The 22,956-nt window shown below is 37.7% G+C and overlaps 1 protein-coding gene across 5 annotated transcripts in view; it reads right to left on the bottom strand.

Annotated features, from left to right (window-relative positions):
• cadm1b (cell adhesion molecule 1b) overlaps nt 1-22,956 on the bottom strand; it is a 162,379-nt gene that overhangs the window by 3,651 nt on the left and 135,772 nt on the right. For 4 of the 5 annotated variants that reach the window (XM_056757758.1, XM_056757757.1, XM_056757755.1 and 1 more), the window contains 2 exons: nt 19,734-19,793; nt 452-577 (listed from right to left, as the gene is read on the bottom strand). In XM_056757758.1, the coding sequence (XP_056613736.1) occupies nt 452-577; nt 19,734-19,793 (186 nt within the window). The remainder of the gene's footprint in view (nt 1-451; nt 578-19,733; nt 19,794-22,956) is intronic. The other variant, XM_056757759.1, reaches the window with a different exon arrangement.

The following is a 22,956-nucleotide window of genomic DNA, read 5'->3' as shown; positions in this document are numbered from 1 at the left end:
AGATGCTCTATATTTTTTCAGAACTCAAATACTGCACAGAAAACTAGTTTATATTCACTTTTAAGCTGTACAACAGTAATTAGGAAAGTTAACCTCAATTTTTATCCTTATGTGCCTTGTCATGCTGTCAGTCTTTCACATTGCTGTTGGATGACTTTATATTACTACTGAGATTTAATTTTGTTGAAATTTAACAGACACTGAATGGCCACAATAAATCTAGAAATGCTGATTAGAAAAAAAATGAAATGGTCTCCTAATTTTTCCAGTGGCTGTGTTATTTTTCACAACCTTATATGACTATTGAATATATTAATATAACATAGTCTCATCATTCCCACCCCTACCTGAATACAGAAGGAGCAAGCCAACATTTTTCATTCTGAGATTAAAAACAACCCACAATCAGGCAAGCCTTGTGCTTGATTTACCTTTGTGTCTTGTGATTTACCTTTGTGTCTTGCGAAGTATCGGCCGAGAATGATCAGAAGACAAAGCATGGCGAACACAACCACAGCGACGACACCTCCGATGACGGCATGATCAATTTTCTGCGGCACTCCATCTGCTCTTGAATCTGCGTCACAAGAAAAACAAACACAAACAAATTAAGGCACCTTGTGCTGTTGTCACAGAGTCGGTTGGGAATTCACTGAGATTCCCTGGAATGGTTGCCAAATGATGCTCTTCTGTTTCTAGTAAAGTCACATTAATGTCATCTTTCCTATTCATGCACAGCTGTTCTAATTCAAATGAACACTTTGCCTGATGGCACCAGAAAGGGGAATTTTTAGAACAGAAAACACCTATAAGTTTCTGACATAATAGTGTATCTGACCGGTTCTGTAAATGTGAAAATAGCAAATGTCACACACTTACACGCATTCAAATACAGTTTGCGGTCTGATCTGTCTGAACCAACATAGACAGTGGCGAAGTAATGTTACGAGTTTATCCTGGTTTAATAAAACGAAGGACTGTCACAAGATCAAGTTTGCAATTTTTTTTTTTTTTAATAAATTAATAAATAATGCTATCAATCCATGTTTAATTTTGTTTATTTTGCGTGTAGAAAGAGAGCGAGCTTGCCATCATTGGCTCAGTGACAGTTCATCCAAAATTGAAAATTCTGTCTTATGAAATCTTATATAAATTTGGAGCAACTCAATTGTGAGTAAAATATGACCAGTTCATTTAAGGCAAAATGTAAAACATGCTGAATAATTATTGATATTATCGTGTGTAGTATTAACATAATATCGATAATGATGTTTTTAATATCATGGTTATTGCTAATACTGGTATATCGAGACATCCCTAGAACAAATCAAAGAGGAACAGACTGTACCGTAGTTCACCTAGCAATTTACTTGCCTTCTTGTTATTCCAAACATGTATGATTTCTATATTTTCTGTGGGAAAGAAATAAGGCACTCAAGCTCCACATAACTTTATTGAATGGAATAGAAAAGCTTACATAATTTCTGACATTACTGTTTGATGGGAGGACAAAAACTAAGACAAGTACATTATCATAATTTATCCTTTAAAAGTTTGTACAAGAAAACAAAAACGCAAAAAGGAGTTCTTATAATGAACCATCACTTGGTAAAATCTAAATACCTATTAAGCAACAATTCGCTATTGCTGCCATGTTTTACATAGTGAATGTGCTTTCACATGAGCAGTGCAGTGAGAAAAAAACCTGTGCAAGTTCAAATTACACAGTTTTCTCATGAAGTGCCTAGCAACCAAACTATAAGGAAGAACTTAGACTTGAGAATGAGGACTGAAGTGCATCAACAGATCTATATCTCAGGCTATATTTTCCTTCAATATTGCTCATTCAATGTGGAAATCAATAGCTTTTCATCAGAAAGAGAGGGTTAAGAAGCGCCCCTTTCTATTTTCAGCCAAAACACCAGCTAAGGGAACTTTCAACGATTGACGGACATTTAATATCAAACCTTCTTTGATCTACATCAAGTGTACATCAGGCATTTCTAACAATTCTGTTCCACCAAGCATCTTTAACAATACGTGTGGTTCTGTAAGGAGCGTATATCTAATTACCCTACCTAGCGCATTAAATAAATGAAGGCTCGACAACTGCAGACAAGCAAGATCTTTTGATAAACCTGTTCCTGCCTGCAGCAAGCCAACAGATCCAGCCAGGATGACACGGTCTACTGAGACGCAGCTTTGATACGAGACAGAGAGGTTTCAGCGCTCATATAGGACAAGAGTGTCCTGCGTTACATTATGTTGCACCAGAGGCCGATTCCTCATTAGCATGAGACTAGAAATGAACACGGAAGAACAGCTCTGTCACATTCTCTCCACAGCACCTCCCCTCTCCCAAATTCACCCGACCCCTTCTCCATCTCCCTCTGCCTCCTACTTGACACCATCAGATAAATTAGCTGTCCAGGAGCACGGATACCTTAACCCGGAATATTTAAGGGCGAATACATTTTCATCCAGATTGGCTTTAAAAATAGAGATAAACTCAATGTGATTACGGATAAATGAAATGTCACTGATTAGCTGTTAGGCACATCACACAGGTTACTGAAAAGAAACAAGGCTCCGCCCCTCACTGACCTCACACCAGTTGGTGATCACCAATTTGGAGCCACATAACTTTGTTCCTGAAGGGTAATAATGAAAGTGGTGGGGCTTCTTCACCTCTGGCATTTCATAATGTGTATACTGGGTTTCATTTAAGAACCACAGACCTTTAGAGCAGTGTTTCTCAGAATTGGGTCCGCGGACCCCCTGGAGGGCTCCAGCAAATAGCCAGAAGGTTGTAAAAAAATTCAGAATTGTGAACAAGCATTTTGGGTTTAAGACGTTGTACAGTTGTACACTGTAAAAAATCTTGTAAAAACATTCTGGGAGCTGGGGAGCCAGATAAATACTGGAAAAAAATCCACATCATTTATTTCATGTTTTTCTTGTTAATTTGCATTATTTTTCTGTAATTTGATGATTTTTTACTGTTTTAAAAAATGAATGAAAATCTGTACAGTAATATTTTGTTAAATTACTGTTCTTTTATATTCTATGTGAAAAAGCTGTAAAAACAGTAACGTTTTGATAAATTACAGTTTTTAACAATATACATGAAAAATCTGTAGTAAAATAACATTAAATTATATTTTTATTTACAGCGTAAGTACACAAAATCACATTTTATTTGACGCAAAAAATATTTGAAAAACTTGAATAAAACCTTCAACAGAATACCTGTATATAAATGATGTATGATTATTTTTTTTTCAAAAAGAAAACACAAAAAAAGAGCATCCAACAACCATAGTGTAGGCATGTTACAATAAGAGAAAATAAATAAACAAATAATAATTAAAAAATACACATATATATATATATATAGAAATAAAATAAAGAAATGTACCTATATAAATAAACCTAAATGTAAAGAAGTATGTTAAGGAAATGAACGAACATCCATTTCAATAATAAAGTCAGCAGTGAATATGAAATATATTATAATAAATTAAAGAATATATATATATATGTATAGAGCACTTCGCAAGTTGTAAACATTGGTCCAGAAGTACTTCCGTTTTCAGTGTTTTTTTATATAAATGTACAATTAAACAATTAAATTGTTTAAATTTTAAATTGTTTATAAATATTCTGTTGCTTGTATTTTGTTCAAACATTTGTGTAGGGTCAAGTGACTGAAACAGGAAGTTCTTCTGGATTTTTTTTATGAAAAAAATGGAACCCTGCCTTAACACATCCCAAATTTGTCTGCTTAAAAGCACAGCAAACAGAAGAGAACCATGCGTTGAGCATTACCTCGTGTTAAGCATACCGTGGCTGGTGATTGGAATTCATTGGGAAATGAAGAGGACTTTTCACTGATTTACGTTCGGGTGAGGTGGGAGGAGAGACTTCTGCACTGCTGCCGGCCTCGAGAGCTCATGTTTTATGAGTCTCATTCTGCATCTGTGCTAAAGTGAGTAATTAAACTACAGGCCGGTGTCACTGCAGCAGCTGCGGACCAACTGGAAATGGCCGACGTTACAGCAAGACCGACTGCTTTTCCACTCACCCGCAGTACTGCTTTCTGGTTGTGGGCAGAGGGATAAACACATGAGCGAATATCTTTGATTTAGGTTCCCGTGCTGTTTACGTGTGACCGACCTGATATCAAAGATATAGCGTGTATGTTCCTTTAAATCTTACATCTAATTTATCTCAAGTCTATTTTGAGCTGTAAAAAGGCACTTGAAAAATAACCGGGAAGAGGAGAGATCGGAATTCTTTTTTTATTGAATTTTTAAATCTAGATCTGTGCATCTGCACAGGTAATTCCCAGGAGTTTAGTCTCCGAGCTATGAGAGAGAGCCACACTGATAAAATGAAAATGAAAAGGGAAATTTATTTTTAAATAAATCACAGCTTACCCATGAAACGCCCAAGCAACAAAACAATGCATCTCAACCTGCGAAGTCACGCGGCGGTGTCGAAAGAAAGATTTTCCAAGAGCGTGGAGATTCACAAAGAAAACTCAGAGAGGAAGCTGAACGTGAACTCTGAAACGTTGAGATTTGAGGGACATCGTACCAAGGTACAAAGCGAGACCTTTCCAAACAAAGATGGGACCCTGAGCATGTGGAGCCTTTGAAACATGTTTTCCTGATAGAGTTCATCCCCGCTGTCTCTAAATTGAACTAGCGGGCCACAGGGGTGACAAAGACATTTGCTACTATCTGCTCCTCTCTGTGAGCTAAATCACATTCACATAGTGAAGTCTGTTAATGGGAGAATCTGCCAAAATGTGCTCTGAAAGCGGCCTTCTACATGCCACAAAGCATATGGTCGGAGGCAGTCTCCCCTGAGTTGTGTAGATTGAACGATGAACACGTCAGCGGTGCTAACCAACTTCTACTTTCAGCACATAGTTTTTTTGTGACAATGTCTTTTTTACCAAATAAACAACCATTCTGCTTTTATGTGTAACATGCCGTTCGAAAATGGCTTGGCTTAATCAAAAGGAAGAACATAAATCAACTTCAAATTATACTCTATTTCTTTTGCACCACAATCAAAGTGAAAACAAAAAAGAGATCACAGACTTTCCATGTATACCCATCCCTAAACAGTTAAACTGGAGCACATCCTCACCACAGAAAACGGTAGACGTTTTGTTTACCCCATAATGAAAAGAAGTGGCATCTTTGATCAAATCCACCACACTTGTTTCGGCATCTCACCGCCTGCTGAGCTGTCTTTGGCAACATGACTAAAGAAGAAGTGTTGAAGTTATGTAGTGTTTTAATGAGTAATGGAGAACTTCACGGCTTTGCTGAATTCTGCTGTTTCTGACCTTTGTGATTCTGCATTATTACTGCCCAAAACCCTTCCTTTTAGTTCTAACAGAAAGTGATTATGGTAACCGAGTTCTGTACCGGGCTAGTGATTACAGTTAATGTGTTTCTTTATAGCTTTCTCAACTTAATGATTCCTGGATATGTTAGCATGTTACATTATTAGCACGTCCACTTTTGCTGCATGAATATAATTCAAAGCACACAATCGGGATCAAAAGCTGCTAACCTGTAATCATAAAGCTTGCCAGAAATTTGCTTTTTATATGTCATGCTCAAGGAGTGGGTAAAGTAGCTTGTTTACTTGCAACTAAACATCTCAAAAATGTCTTATGGTTAAACACAAATTGTATTATTTAAAAATGCATTTAAATTAATGGAAGAATACATAAAAAAATAGAACAGACATACTAGTTACTGGAGGACTGATTCAACCATGCAAAGAAAAACAATAATAATACAGAGCTGCTTTTGAATGGCTGTCTATGGAAAAGATGCTTCATGACTCAATAAAATACTTACGGCATCTATCAGATTAAACAGAACCTTGCAAAACCTTGAACTTTAATTACGATTCATATAACACTTCACCTGTTCTACGGTGCTATACACTTACTTGAAATCCATTTACTCGGTTTCAGTTTCTTTAATATCTTGTCGCTATGATAAGCAGGTGTCAAGTAAAGCAACGTAAGTGTGAATATCTTCTCAAAATGATGCAGGAACAGTCAAACGCAGTTATTTAATTAAACCTGACAAATAACATGCACAAATTGTGAAATTAATCAAAAGTAATGAATTCAGTGTTACTGGCTTAACAATAATGTGATGATAAACATCTTAAATGAGTGTCATGGCTGGCTTTGACCAAAAACAACAGCAGTTTGTGCACAATTTAGGACAGGATGTACCAAAGAAATGTAAGTGTGAATGTTTCATCAAAATGCAATGTAGAGTCAGTCAAACACGAATAAGACTGTTAGAAAAAATCTGTGCAAGATATATAGTGTATATTGAAACGAACCCACACTAGCCCCACAGCATGAGTACCAGTTTCTCTGAGATGATCCCAAACTGGGTGTGCTATAACCCACATTCACATGCTGGGTGCTGAATGAGGGCAAGAGAAAGATAAGAGTTCATAGATTCAAGGTTTTTTTTGACACATTTTACCCTTTTAGACTCACTTCATGCTAGAAATAAAACCTACTGTAAGGTAGAGGGGTCATCTCAATGAACAGTCTCCACGTAATACGCTTAAAGGTGCTGTGTAACTTTTTTGCATTATCTATTTATAGGAAAGGCAATAAAATATACAAAACTTTGTCTTCAGAGGTGTCAAAAAGAGTTTACATAATGAAGCGTTATGTTTTTATTACCTTAGAATGAGCAATTTCTATCTAAATAAAAATTTTGTTTCTACAGAAGCCCTAAAGGGACAAACTGCTCTTCAGAACGCGTTTCATAAATACATCATCTCCTTCGGCAAAGAACCGAAAACTTGAAAACATCTTAGATCTGTGAGTGCCACCGTAGTGCTACGAAAGGGAAGGGGTGGACTGAGCCATTGGTTGCAATTCACAACCTCACCCCTAGATGCCACTAAATTCCATACACTGGACATTTAAAGCAAAAAAGTACAAAAATAATGATTTCATTGCAGTCTTTTCTCATTTTCTAAAAGTGCAAACACCTGGAAGATGTTCATAGATAATGTAGAATCCTTGTTAATACTGGCAAAGACAAGTGTACATATTTGGCTCCCATTACGCTGAAGATTAGTTTACGGTTTGCAATCGAGCTAAATTAAAAAGACAAAACCGAATGGGTGAATATTTTGGAATACAATGCAATGGTAATTATCTTAAACACTCAAGCACATGCAAGACAACAAACACCTGCTCTACGCAATTTGTTTTTGAAATGTCTCTCATGAGTTCATCTCATTAGCACACAATTACCTCTCAAACACAGCAGACAACGACACACAGCGCAAAGATCGCTCTACTCCGCTCATATTCGCAGTGAAAAAGCACTAATCTTGCAAGGACTTATGTTAGAAACAATTCTGTCAGTTTTGGTTTGATTTCAGATAGAAGTTGATACGCCCCAGCTGCAGACTGCGCTGGTCTGTGTGCTGAAATAAAGTGTCATTTTTCATTGATGTGCCTTGTGAGTAGTGTTATATTATGGAAGAATTCTGACAGCAGAGTGATAGAACGGGAACTAAACATTGACACTGACATCGTCACTAGAGAGTGATGAGTACATTCATCCTTCATTGATTCCTCTGCAGTTGTGTTTTCTCTGGAGCTCAACCTTCAATGACATCGACTCACTCAACTAACAACTGCACCAATAACCTCGTTGGCTCAAGCATGGTGCAGTGGGGTTTATTCTCATGATAGTGTAAATAGTAACTAGTGTAGATAGTTTTAATAGTTGCTGTTTCCTGTGACCAAGAAAGTATTACTGGGTAACTACTAGTTAATAGCCAACTGACAGTATTTTGTATTGTTTATGCATTAAAATTATTTATTAGTTGTAAAAAAAAGCTGAAATAAAGCCAAATTGACTGTCCTTAGAAATTTAAGGCAGAAAATAATTTTTACAGTGTTATTGTATAAACATTCTTATTTTATATTAGACTTCATTTATTTATTTTATATTTATATTTAACATACATTTTAATATTTGTTGTTTTATTTTTATGTACTATTTAAAAAATGGTCTGAAGTATTTAATGTTTTGAGCGACCATTTTATTTAGGATATTATTTTATATTATTATTACTTAAGTCATTGGAATACATTTATTTATTATTATAAGTCCTATAACTTCATGTAAATATCACATTTGTACATACTGTTATATTTTATATTTAATATAAATATCATATTAAATAAAAATGTATTAAATAAATTAAGTTATACGAAACAAATAAAAATAAAATAAAATAATACTAATACTAACGATAACAATAAATAATAATAACAATAAAACATAATATTTTAAAATAAAAAATTATAAAGAATAAAATAAAGATTTGATATTAAATAAAATATATTCATGTAATATATTCATATAAAACAAATTAAAATATTATAAAAAAACAACGCTTCCCACGAAAATAGAAGCTTGATAGACAGACCACTTTAGAAACTAGAGAATAACATTATCATTCAAACAGGCAACAATGGAAAATGATCCTATACTGATGTAAATTTGCTCTTAGCAGATGCATTCTCACAAAGGTGACTTGAATCAGCATCAAGCAAAATGTCCTCAAATCTCCTTTTCTTTCCTGACAATTTAAGAGTTATTGCTTTCTAACAGGCAGCTCCCTCAAACAGTGTTTGCCATCTCCACCACTGCAGTCCTTATATCTAAATCCTGACGCATTTCACCAGCCGGCAGAATTACTCCTGACAGTGAGCAAAGATGTAAATAAGCCCATAAACAAATAAGAATGGTACGAGGGGAATGAGAAGAAGGCTCCGTGCGCTCTCGAGTCATGATGACATCTCATGGGAGATGATGGGGGCTGTAAACTGTGCTGGCACTCAGGTGAACACTGCCAAACGGGACTAAATTACAATCCGGGCACAGTGACTAGACTCCGTGCCATGAATTACTCATCTCCTCTTCATTTGCACCCGGCACTCATTTGCTCCCGTGCAGCATATGTGCTCCATGTCTGAGTGGCGCGCAGACATCCACGGCGTCGGCCGCTCTGCTTGCCGCTTCCCCTCGGCAGACAGGCGTAATTAAAACCGCACTGCTAAATGGGAGCTCAAATGGTCGCAACCTGTTTGTAATGGAGGAACAAGTTTCACTGAAAATTAATCACCTGAGAAAATGGCAAACTGTGCTATGATGAAGCAGAGAGAGGTTTGGTAAAGCGGGGTTGACAGAAGCTACTGGCCCGTGCCTAATGTGACTTTGAAGAGGAGAAGCAGACGTGAGGGTCTGTAAAACAACCGCTGGTTACGGTGAAATAACTGCTGTCAGACCAGCCATCTTACTGTGGGATCTACACGGATGAATAACTTTAGAAAGTAATCCGTTTCTTGGGTCTGTTTTGTTTTTGAAACAGATACAGAGGGAAGTGACTGGAAATTATTGCATGGCACAGAGAGGGAGAAGACGACAGACATGTGTCGCAAGCCAGACTCGAGTCAATGCCTTTTCACATGAGCACTATGTCTTAACATATTAGCTTTGACAAATGGCATCCTTTTATTTGATACTTATTGGAGAGTCGCAAGCACATTGCATACAGAGGATTATCATCAGGGAACATAATCTATCAATGACTTATAAACTGCAATGAAGCACAACACGGTTTATGAATTTATGAAATAACTACATAGTGACATTTTAGGAATTTTCTTTGGCTTTAGATACGGATGGTTTATCTTCATATTTCATGCTCATTTTTTAGCTCTATGAACAAATCTTATGACACATACAATCTCTTAACACGGGAAAAAACGAATATCGGCCTATATTATGCAACCCGATAGAGAATTCATAACTATTTTACAATTTTCTGTGAATACTAGAAAAACCGAACAATTATTCGAAAATAATAATAATAATGAAGTCCCATTATAATAGAGAGAAGAAAAGAAGAGGCAACGCAAGAGAGTTTGTTGTTACTGATTTTTTTCTTCTGTCTTCACACTTGGCCTAATCTTTGACACATTTTCAGATTGTGTTTATTTTTTTCAGTTTTATTTGGGGTTTTAAGTCATTACCATTATGTGCTTTGAGTTAAAGCGAATGTAAAAATCTAAATATTATAAAGAGAATAAATGATGTTGTTCAGAAGTAATCATTTTGTTAATGTTAACTTTTGAAGGTGTTTTGAAGCACATTTCACAGAAGGAATCAGTGGGATTTACTTCATAAACCCATGTAATCCCAAATATACTCAGAGATGACATACAGTTTATGAATTTGAATGGTATGTGTAAGGCTATTGAACAATGTCAATTATGTAAAAATGTTTTATATCTGGTCACAAATGTTACTGGCATAGAACACATGGCGTCCAGGTGGTGTTATTGCATTTACAAACAGACAAACCTCCAGCAATTAGTGGGTTAAGTAGTTGAAAAAAATCGAATTAGTCTTTTATATATAAGTAAACATTGTCTGGCCCAGTTTAAGGAAGAACAAAATAGCATTCCTATGTGGCACAAATGATCAGATGAAATAACAAATTGTAGGACATTGAAAAGCAGTTATTATAGACATCATTACAAACTGAAATATCCAATAAAAATGTAAATATAGATAGATACAGATACAATATTACAAGTTATAGTTTGTTGCATCACTAAACTGGTGCGAAAGCAAATCAAACTAAAAGACAAATAAGATCATACAATTTCACGAATCGGCCACTTCAAATTGCTGTGTGACTATCATGGCATATGCCATGTAAAGACTGCAGTACTTCATGTCTGGAAATGTTTTGATATTAACTGCGTATCAGATATCTGAAATGCTAAATTAAATGCACGACACCCAAACATCTGCTAGCAGTCACAGCTACTGTACCTGCAGGCCAGCCCACAAAAACAGAAACAAAACTGTGAATATACAGACCTGGCATAAAACACACTGCTAATCAGATCCATGTGTCGCTAGCTACTCACAATCTGCACTGCTATAAAAAGAACACATAACTAGCAAATCCTCATTCACAACCTCCTCCAAAAACAAAATAAAAAAGTGAGAGAAAGAACTTGTTTACCTTACTGGAGTTTTCTCCATTATCCATCATCAGTGTATCTCAACATCACACCTTTCCTGTCTAGAAATTAGCTTCCGCCTTACCCGAGGGATCTAAATCCCTATCTGCAGCAAATCTGCCCGGACTAGAAATAGACAGACAGAGTAGAAGCTGTGAGGTGAGGTCCCAGAATTGGGTTTTGTAAAACCATCGGGGATTTGATCTATCTGTCTGGTTGAAGCCCGTGTCCTCAGAGCACAGGTGATTGGTCTCTCTGGGGTACAAAACACACTTTCTGCCAGTATTAAACACAGGACAAAAGCTTGACTGTATCGGGCTCTTTTCGAGCCCTGAGGCTTTCTGGGAAGTGAAATAAACAAATTGTGGAGGCAGGTACAGCAAAAGCTGTTTGCTCGCCGAGATGTTTAAATTACTAAGTGTGCTTCAGCATGGCATTTGCTCCTCCTCCATAGAAAACCATATTTAGGCCTTGAACTGTTGCCTGATGCCTGTTGCTAGGTTACACAGTTAGGGATGGAAAATAAAACACTTATCAAAAAAAGAGAAAAATGCACTTGGGGTGTGAAAGCATAAACTGCGTATGAAAGACGAAATCTCTTGCGTACCGGCGGAAAGCCAAAGCAGAGCAAAGTTGTGTTCTGTTTGACACCTGTGAAGACACCTCAATTAAAATGAAGTGTGTGATAAATAGCGATCCTTCAACAAAACATGTTCCCGTGATTGAATGACATGCAAAGGAATCAGAATATATGGGGTAAAAACAGACATACTGTGTTGCAGCAGTGGATTCAAGTAAATATACTGTAAGAGTATGAGATTAACATCACCATAGAGGACCATCGTCACATTTGAGATTGCACTGAGAATGCCTTTCGAATTCCTGAAAATGAACTGAATTTAGATTGAGTTGTGATAAATAGATGAAAAATAAAACAGAAATTAATTTCTTTACTGCTGCAAGTGTCTTTATTTGCGAGCTCTTCCAATTCACCTCAAAGTGAAACTCTGGAACGTTCTCTGTTGCGTGACTCTGTTGTGTTAGTTGTATGAGTTTATAAATGACAGTAAAATGTGTAGATTATTGTCATTGCGTTCTAAATTCTACTTTAACATCCAATGGGGATCCATTCGATTTCAATTCCATCTCATGAAATGAAAGCAAGATTCTTCCAACCCTAGCTGTTGTTTTCTTTTTTTATTCACGCGTGACAATAAAAGTCCCTGAAGCATGTCATTCCTAATGTGGCCTTTTACATCTAGACACGTAATTAAAAGAGACGTGACAGTCTCGTCTTACCCCCCCACAAAACAAACCACAGATATTTCACAGCTCGATCACGCGTGGGAACACGGGGTGGCCCTTTTCTCCCCGGAGGACGCGCTGCTGCGAGCGTCACGTCACATATTCTCATCAGCCCCTGATGGCAGATCTTTCGGCCATAATTTCCAGCACCTAAACAGGAAGCTTCCCGAGTCGAATCGATTCGCGGCTCTTTCATCTCTGCGTGTTTACGCAAAGTGACATTCTCGCACGTGTATAGCCGCAGCATGGCGTTTGGCTGCGGTATTAATGCTGGACATGAAAGAGCGTAAGCTGCAGGAAAGCAGAAGTGGCTCAGATATGCGGGAGGAGTCGAGGAGCGGAGCGTGCTGGGTTGGCTCACGATGAGGGGAGAGGCAGGTAGGAGGAAAGCGCGTGCAAAAAGAGAGGAGATGAAAATAAACAGGACAAACAACAAACATGGGCCCGGGCCATGCAACTAGACAACAAACAACATGATACGGCTTCAAAGACAACAGTATAAAGGTTTATGACGGAAAGCTGGGTTGAAGTCTATGGTTTGGTTGTCTGCGGGTTGCATGGCCCTCTAGTCCAAACGTCAATATAAACATATAAAGCTTTATTTTACTTGCTGTAAAATGCCCACTTTTTTAAATTGGTATTGTATTTTGGCTGCGTTTTGCTTTGTATTTAGCCACATGACTAAATTACATTAAGTCTGGAGTCAACTTGAGTCAACCTTCCATTATGCATCCAAATACAACCATGCATTAAAGAAGGTCCATTTAGATTTTCCTGTTTTCTGGAAATAATAGTAGGGGTATGGTAGATTGGTATTGTAGCCTGTATTTCCTGCCACATCTTTATGAAGTGATAAATGAGGGCAAAATCTAACTCAAACAGTAGCCACAGTGGATCTAACACAGACCAGTTTGTGGTATTTCAACATTTGATGCTGTTCTTTTTTCTCAAAAAATCAACAGAGTAAACTTCTCAGAGGAGCTCATATGGGTGACCAAAGGCAACATCTGGTACACAGTTTTCACATCTGATTAGTGCATCTGCATCTGGTGGGAATTCACAGCGATTTCCTCTATGTGAGCACTGTGAAGCTCGCTGTGTGACACCGTACTGTTACAATGACTGAAGCCTGATAATGAGTCACTGCTGTGCATTTCTATTTCACTACATTCTTAAATAGACTCGGCCTTGTCTTAGTCAGTTAAGAAGATGTAGAGTTACATTTAAATGTGGTTGACAACAATACCAGAATAGAATGATACTGCGTAGCTTATGTCAAACACCTCAAATAGGATTCTTGCTGAGAGAATAATATATTAGTTTGTTAATGTAGTGCTGTGGGTTTACATACTATTTTCTAACAAACAAACAAATATTAGTAGAGTTATCAAAGTAAATAATTACACCCTAAAAAATGCTGAGTTGTTTCAACCCAATGTTGGGTAAACGATGGACATAACCAACCATTGGGTTTTAACTTAACCTGTGCTGGATTGTTGTAACACGAACATGGTAAAATGATTTTAAATTATAACCCAGCGATTGGTTTTGTCCACATTTTACCCAACAATAAAAAAAATTAAAGGACCCATGTGGAGATTTTAGCAGTATCTAGCGTGTAGGTTGCGAAATGAAACCAAAGGCTCATTCCCCCAACAGTCCCCCTCCCTTTAGAAGGACTAAAGTGGCTGACACAGAACAGAGATGTTGCCGTGTTTTCGCTTCTTTGCAGAAGGAGATAACATATTTATGATATGCTCTCTATAGAGCAGATTGTCCGTTTAGGGCTACTGTAGAAGCATGACCCGTGGTGAATCCAGATAGAAATAACGCTTCATTATGGTAGGTCTTTGTACACCTCTGAAGACATAGTTATGTTCACTACATCATATTGCATGTCTGTCACAAGATCCTCCTAAATATTACACACAGCAAATTTCTATCACAGCAGATTTTTTAAGAAATTTACTCCCAAGTCCCGTAACCATGTACTTACCGCATTGCCCTTGCAAACCACAGTGTTTTTTTTTTTTGGGGCTGTCAAATCGATTGATCACGATTAATCGATTATATAATAAAAGTTTGTGTCTATATAAAATATGTGTATTTATTCATAAGTAGATATAAATACACAAATATACATGTTTACATATAACTAATTTTTGCATAAATATATATGTTTTTTATAGTGGTGGGCATAGATTAATTTTTTTAATCTAGATTAAAATGGCTCATTTGAATTCTGCCGAAGGCATTCAGAATATGTGTGCTACCCAAATAATGACTAAAAGTAAGTCTTTGAGAACGGGTTTCTCAAGCCAGGTGGCGCATTAGACCAGGGGCTCATCTCCTGTTTCCAAAATGCATCACAAACTGCTTGAGAAAGCTGTTCTACTATGATAATTGGTGATGAAAATTAAATTATGTTCAATAAGATGAATTTGTGTTTACTTCTGCATTAGCTAAGGGATGATTTGCGTTTAGGTGGTACTTGAGACTGGAAGAGCTCCTACAGTACATTTACATTTAGTCATTTAGCAGACGCTTTTATCCAAAGCGACTTACAAAGAGTGAGGGAGCAACAAGCGATATGTCATACAGGAGCCATAATACATTAGATCTCAATACAAAGTTACTGTTTTCAACTAAAGCTAGACCACAACCTGTTGAGAGAAAGTGTTTTTTTTAAACCAATTCCGCATTGCACAAGGTGCAAACAACCTCAGTCTTGTCGATGTTTCCATTGGGAAGCTTCTTAAAAATTAATATTCCCTGAAGCAAACCCGGCGGCTTCTTAGCTGCATCCATGTTAGCACGTCAGGTTTGATGCGGTAATTTCACAGTAACGTTATGTTGTGTTCAGACCAAACGCGAATGGCGTGTCAAGCGCGAGTGATTTATATGTTAATACAAAGAGCCAATAGACCTACTTGCTGCGCGAATCGCGCGAATGAAGCCCTGGTTATGAGATGATGAGGCGGCTTCTGCTTCCGCGAATGAAGCGAATCACGCGAGTTGAAAAATCTCGTTCTCGCCCCGTACAGTGCAGTTAAGCTGGTATACATCCGCGCTAAAATATCAAGGTGAAAGTCATCATAGCTTGCGTAGTATAGACCCAGCTCCAAACCCAACTTTGAGAATAGATTAACGGCGAGATTTTTTTTTATCGCGCGATAAGAGTCTCACTGCGTTAACGGCCCACCACTAGTTTTTTACTTTAAATAATGTATAATGTGTAGCATATAAAATGTATACATGGATGTTGTTGTTTTTATATATGCATATGAATAATCATAATTCATCGATTTGACATTGATTTTCCTTCCATGAAACACAAAAGAAGATTTTAGGCATAATGGCCTATTTGATTTCAAAGAAAATGAGTAACAAAAAAAGACAAATATCATAATAGGAAGAATTTTGAGTGCAGCTCATATACTTTGTGTGCTATTTTTCAGTCGTGTGAAGCCTTTTGATTGCTGTGTGTGAGGAACAGGATAAAAATGAAGGGATAGTAAATGTAAATGTTTTGAGGAATAGTGAATGTTCATTTGATATTGGGATACATGGGAAATGAACTAGTCTGTTCTACTAACACATTTTGTATCCAATAGCAGTTTTCAAACAGTAAGTTGTGTTGTGAAAGACATAAACAAATAAAAACGGAGTGCACTTTCGTCTTGAAGACAAATTAAGTCACAAAGGAAACTGGAGAGCCTGCTTTTGGACTAATGACACACAGAGTTTTCTGTGTCTTATTTGGCCGACAGGAACTCTATCAATCCCACGCAGGGTTGCATAAATGATGCTCAGCAGACAGATCCATGAGCCCGGCAACCCCTGCCTTACCTGCAGGCAGTGTGAGCTCAGCCTGGACATATTGCGAAAGCCTTGAAAAATATCTAAGGAGGAGCTCATTATAAAGAAAAACATTGCTGATGTCTACATACGGAGCAAGGACACATCATCTTTCGTCTGTTCAAAGGGTATTAAACCAAATCTTTAGTGTGGATTCTGAGTTACCTTTAAATATCCGCAGTGTCCCACGGCAAAAACAAATCAGCTGAAAGTGACTAAGTCAACAATCGAATCCTTTGGGCAACCTGTCTCACCATCCCAACCTTAATTGGATTGTATGGGAGATTCATGGAGGGGATTTATAGGACAGTGAAGTTTTCCAAAAAGTGATGCCGGATAACGAGAAGAAAAGTACATCTACAGGTGCTGATGAGTATGTTCACCTACATCTAGCAGCCGTTTGAGAAAAACTTGACACCGTCTATAAAATATAGACCTGCCTGCAGCCCACCTGAACCTGAGCTCAGCTGTATTGTTTTATATTTTATCATTACCCAGCATGGCATCCATACATCCACTCGGATGGTACATATTTTTGCCCTTTCACAGAATCCAGCTTGGCACCCACTTGCACCTATCAATATTAATCACTGATCCATGGCAGCTCCAATCCCCTTGAAATCAAATAATGCTGAGCCTTCATGCCCGTAGACAAAATTCGCAATACCAGGGTCAGTGGCATGTCGCAAATCTTGGCACAATGAACCCTGAGACAGGCCTGCGTCTCCAGGTTGTGAAGTTTGAGTGTTAAATAGTATTTCCAGTTTAAACAATGATGCTGTTCGGGTGACCGAGTCCTCTCTTTAAAGGATGATTCTGTCATGATTAATCCATCCTTGAGTTATTCAAAACCTGCATGACTATCTTTTTGCTGTGCAACACAAAAAAAGACATTTTGAGAAATATCTAACTCATTTTGTGAAAGTCAATGGGGTACAATTTCTTTGTGTCATCTGCTGAAAGTTTATGTTACACTTTGATTTTCTGTCATGTTGAACCTAAATCTAGTGGGCTGCAGCATGCGGCCGGCAAGTTGGCAGTGGGTATAAATTTGGAACTAATCAATAAACATTTTAGCGTGACGTGAACGAGAGGGAAGTGATATCATAGCAAATATTCTACAATGGATTACAAATGCTTCAGAATGTAATTCATAAGCAAAGCTTGCGCTTTCTGTTTTGTGAAAATTGATCAGTATTCCATGCTTGTACAGCGAAGCAAAGTGTTTTTACGGTCAACAATTCAGAGGGTTCCAAACAGTCCAAAACATAGTGAGAAATTTTAGGTCAGATTTTATGGCATTTTCTTTTTTAATTCAGCTAAAGAACCGATTTCTAACAAACACATCTAACCTGAATTTTAATGCTTCGTAATTCTGCAGGTAGCACAGACATGTCCCGTATGCCAGCGCCCCAGGGTCATGTTGAGACGGCCACAGATGGCCACACATCCACTATTCCAAACCCTAACAGTTAGACTGCATATCAGATAAACACTCTTTCAGATGACTGTTGGCTTTCCTGAGCTCTCCTGTACTTAAACGGCGTGGGGATTACCCTCCGCCACTTGAAAGTAAATTCTGCTTGAACGTTAATCTGAGGTTAAGACTGTTACACCAATAAAACTTTTCACACATTTCCTTTGCATGAGAATATGTCAGGCTGGGAGGAACGCAGGAGAACGTCTCTGTAGATGGAGAAACAGACACGACTTAGTTCAGCCTGTTCATTGAAAATCACAACTTATGTTTCTTCTTACACTCAGAGCGGACGACACTATGGGTTTAAATGAGGGAAAAGTATAGCTTATGTGAAAGGTAAGTTTCTATTTAGCCATCTATTTTGTGTCATATATGGCAATCATCTCTAAATGTCACCCCTTGTAAAGCTGTGGAGCGTTTCAGCGAGACATTATGGCTTAATTGATTTTTTTGATAGTAGAGCACACCCTATCCTTTCTCACTCTTTGCAAGATCATCAAAAATGTATTGCACTTCGAATTCTCTGTAGCACCATTTATCCGCCATTGATTTGTTTACTGTGAATTCATTTTCCCAAGCTTTAATATACACGGATTCTTTATGTTTAATACTTTCCACTCAACATTGCAAAAATTAAATTTTTACAAATGTCTAAAAAAAGTCAAGATCAATTTATGAATTAATTAATGGAGTGAATAGACTTGTGGACAAGTCGACATATGGCGTGTTTACGTGTTTCAGGTGACCTGAGTTCGAATCCCGACCCGTGGTTCTTTCCCGGTCCTTCTCCCCTTCTCTCTCCCACATCGCTTCCTGTCCTCTCTCTCCCTCTGTACTAGGTAAATTAAACCCAAACTGGCAAAAAATAAATCTGAAAATATGAATTTAGTTTCGAAGCAAAATGACTCATGTGGTATAAAACAATTCTGATTTACACTTAAAACAATTAAAAATATCTCCCTATGCAGTAAGAAAAATAAACTGTATCTTTGTTACCCAATTGGAAGAAATGTCACTTCATTTTTTTTTGGGTAAACCCACACTTAATATCTTATTATAAATGTATCTAAATAAAAGCATTTTCAAGGCTTTGCTGGAAAACAAGACAAAAATACTAAGAAATTATTTTTTTTGCAGTAAAAATGCTCAAAATACTGAAATCCATTTAAGATCTAAAAAAAATCTGCTTTTGAAAAAATACTAAACATGTGAGCATTTTTTCAAAAGCTGCTTTTGTTGTTGTCCTGTTTTTCATTTATTCAAAAATAACTTGTTTGTTTTTTTAGCAATTTTTATAGATTGCAAAAACAAGGAAAAATAAAAAAACCTGATCTCGGTGGGCTCCCGTTAATGCCACTATAAATGTCAAATCTCGCAGACTAATCAGTGTTGCATATTTCCACATAAGATTTGTCATTGCTTCAGTTCTAAAAAATGACAAAAAAAATTGATGATCACAGAATTGACCGCCTGCACTGATTGGTCTGCGGCCGCACATTCAGTTTAGAGGGAACATTGCTTCAAACCATTTTGAGAATGAGTCGCTGTCATTCTTACTGAAGGCCTAGGACATTTGTCATCCTAATCTGAGGCCTGACCAAATGCTGAACAAGATCTTGATAAGATTCTCTCTCCAAAATGAATCTCTACAGCGAAAGATCAGGCGAATGACAGGAAAGGATTTGACAAGCACAACCCAACAAGTGACACTGACAGCACGGCACGTCGAGACCACCGAGCCCACTATCGGCGTTGAGATCTTATTAGTGTGGCCCGTCTGCCTCTGAGCGAGACTCTGCACTTTACCCCCTTCATGCAGTCTCTTTTGGCTCACGGACAGTAACATGCATCAGCAGTGTATTTACACACATACTCATGGATGCACACGCAGCGGGACACTGGAGACAACAGAAAAGTAAAAGGGTGAGATGGAAAGAGAAACCCTGAAGCTGAGATGTACTGTACCTTGGGAGGCATCAGGGTTGATGGTGGTAGTGGTGGGTGGGGGGGTTGTGGTGTGAACATCTAGATGGAGAAAATGGAAACACACATAAGAGGTAATAAATGGAGGAGAGAAGTCACGAAGGCCCTAACAGATAGACTGCATGTTAGTATGAAACAAGCACTTTCTCTAAGGGTGCTCATAGTATATGTCATTTTTGGTATATACGAAATCTGGGTTTATTTGTGTAAGTGTGAACGCTGTCACCCAAACCATGGTGAGCACCAAACTAGCGGACCGAGAATGCTTACAACACAGGTCTTGGTCCACTTTCAAAAGGACACTGGCGAGAACCAAGATCAGGAATTGATAACAATATATGACCCAAAATTCATGTGATTTGGTCATATAAATTGAGTGTTTATTAGATCTGTGCTTGCGCATGTAACTGAGGAATCCCTTGCGCCGTTTTGACTGCTTTAAACACTTCATGAGGTCATGGCGAGTTACTGGCTCGCTAAAAATACCCTCATATGCGCAGGCATACACTGAGCTTTCCATGCAGCAGTGTGCACACAGCATTGTTTTGGATGTCCGGTAAGTTCCCTTTTAAAATATAAATCATGAAAGCTGTCCGATACAAATTATTTTACAACATTTTTAAATTACAAATTATTTAATAAAATGAACATTCAACAAAATTCAACATGTCGATTATTTAATACAATTATTATACAATAAACCAATAATATAAATTTATATTTATATAAATTAAATAACAAACTAGACCAATAAACAAACACAAACCGGAAGTTCCGGCCAGACACGTGCGTCCAATGAAACCATTATAGTAACAATAAAGACAAATTTCCTCAGTAGCCTTGAAGAGAATAAGCTTTATTAATACGATGATAAAAATATCATCTAACTAGTCCAGGGCTGTCTCAATATCACATTTTTCAGTAGATGATAATCGTGACTGGAAGATTTCATTACGATATCATCATGGTATCGATATAACAGTACAACAAATTAATTATGTCATGAGTCAAATTCATTAATCTTTAATTTGGTTTCTCTCTTTTAGCCAATGAATCACCCTCATGGCCAGCGTTACCAGTTGACTGGGGCCTCAGGCTTGGAGGTGGGGCCTCCATGACTGTAAAGTGTCTCCAGCTTCGACGCACATTACATCAAACTACTGCAGTAGTGTTTCGAAAGCATATACCCAGTAGTCTACTTAAGCGTTGGCTTCGCTCACCTGTCCTCACATGCAGCTTGTAACTGCATATTTCTTTTACAGTCTATGCAGTTGTTTGTCATCACACAATATTATTTGATGTGTTTAAAAACGGTTCCCATTTAAACTTTCGAAGTTATATATTTTTATATTGACAGAATATAGAAAATCATCATTTTGTTATTATCATGGTTACTGTCAATACTGTATATACAGGTGAATTGCAGATTAATAATAAAAAGCAATAAATTAAAATCGAAAACTGATGCAATCTTTGTTAGCAATGTTGCTGGGTAATTGCTTTCTAAGATGTAACGGAATATTTTGGTAATGGAAGCCATTGAACTAATCTAAAAGTCTAATAGTAAAAAATTAATTCAAACACAAATTAACATTTCATGTCCATTTATTACTTTATTTGCAAGATGGGTTTTTTATGTAGCCAGATAATAAGTGGAATAATGTACAGTGAGACGGCCGTTAGACTCTAGGGAAGGGGTTTCAAAACAGTCTAGCGTTCAGTTTGCTGGGCACCCCGCGAAACGTTGAACACTCTGCATGATTCAAATCTTCCCCGTTATTCAGCAAGTAAGGAAATGAGAAGAAGGAAAAGAAATGACATTATGAAAATCATTTATTAATAAACACGCAGAGTCCATATTCCACACGCCCTTCACACACAGCCATCGAAATAATGGCGTGCTGGAAAATGCGGGCGAGCTACTGTGCTGTGACTGTGCGACGAGACTATCTTTTCCACTTTTACCGCAGATACCGAGGCGCCTTGCTGTGGAACAGTCTCAGCAGGCAAAATTGGCTGGTTGTCTCCATCACTTTATTGTCTGTGCTCCATCAAAAGATCTCAGTAGGGGCCCAAACACTTTCCAACTAATGATAAAACATCAAGGACAGGATAATATCTCTGAATGTAGATGCCGGGAGACGCATCTTCCGATGAAAATATTTCAGGGATTTTGTGTCGCCGTGACCGATCGCGGGCGGGTTTGGGAAATGTCATAGTCCTGATATTGTGCATGCAGGAGATACGGCCAACACAAAGGTCTGAATGGGATGTGGCATGCATAATACTCAAGCAAACAAGAATTTTCCATGGGCAATTTGCAGGCTCGGTGACTCCTGGCTCGACGTTATGAGCACCGAGATGTGAATGTGTTTGGACGTGCAATATTTCCATTCGTATGTGAGGGACGGAAATATGAAATTCCAATCACGCGGTGTGAAAATAGACGATACAAGTACTTATCGCGAGCGGGATTGTCCTGACAACACTTGCAAGACGTGTCCTCATAAAACCTATTGGCTCAATTCCACTGTCTCTCAGTAATGCTGAATGTGTTGAATATCAGCGTAATGGTCAGTGTTGGAGCTGAGCAGGGTCGGGAGTTATTTATGGTGAAATCAAACCATTTATGGTTTGTTAGTGACCTGTTATGATACACTGTAAGGATTTGAATTCTTCAAACAATAGCATTTATTGGATAAACCCTTTGATCTTAAAGGGAAATTAATATTCATCACAGTGGCAGATTGGGAACTGGCAGATGGAGAGACAGGCTTTTTTTTCTTCTGCCAAGAAATCCTAGGTGTGACTTTATGCACCTGTCTATTCTGGTACAGTAAGTGGAGGTAACAGAATTTGTTTTGACAATTTTTCTCCATCATCTCACAAACTATTAAAAACCCCAGGGATAAAGATCAGGGGTTGGGGTGCTATAGTGGTTAAGACCCAGGGCTGTTGATAACCAGTAGGTTGCTGGTTTGATTCCAACAAGGAAGGAGCCATTAGTTATCACCATTGTGCCCTTAAGCAAGGCATAGACTCCAGGTTGCTTACTAGAGTTTTTTCTCTATAAAGTGAATACATCTCAATACTCAAGAGCTTTCCTATAATGACTGGTGGAGTACAATTCCAAGGTCATGAGATCAATTCTGTATGTAAATGTGGTTTTACCTCCAATTAGGAACGGATTCCGTTGTGCGCGTCT

The sequence above is a fragment of the Triplophysa dalaica genome, chromosome 9, assembly GCF_015846415.1.
Source record: "Triplophysa dalaica isolate WHDGS20190420 chromosome 9, ASM1584641v1, whole genome shotgun sequence".
Classification (NCBI taxonomy): domain Eukaryota; kingdom Metazoa; phylum Chordata; class Actinopteri; order Cypriniformes; family Nemacheilidae; genus Triplophysa; species Triplophysa dalaica.
This window is presented reverse-complemented; position numbering and strand designations above follow the sequence as displayed.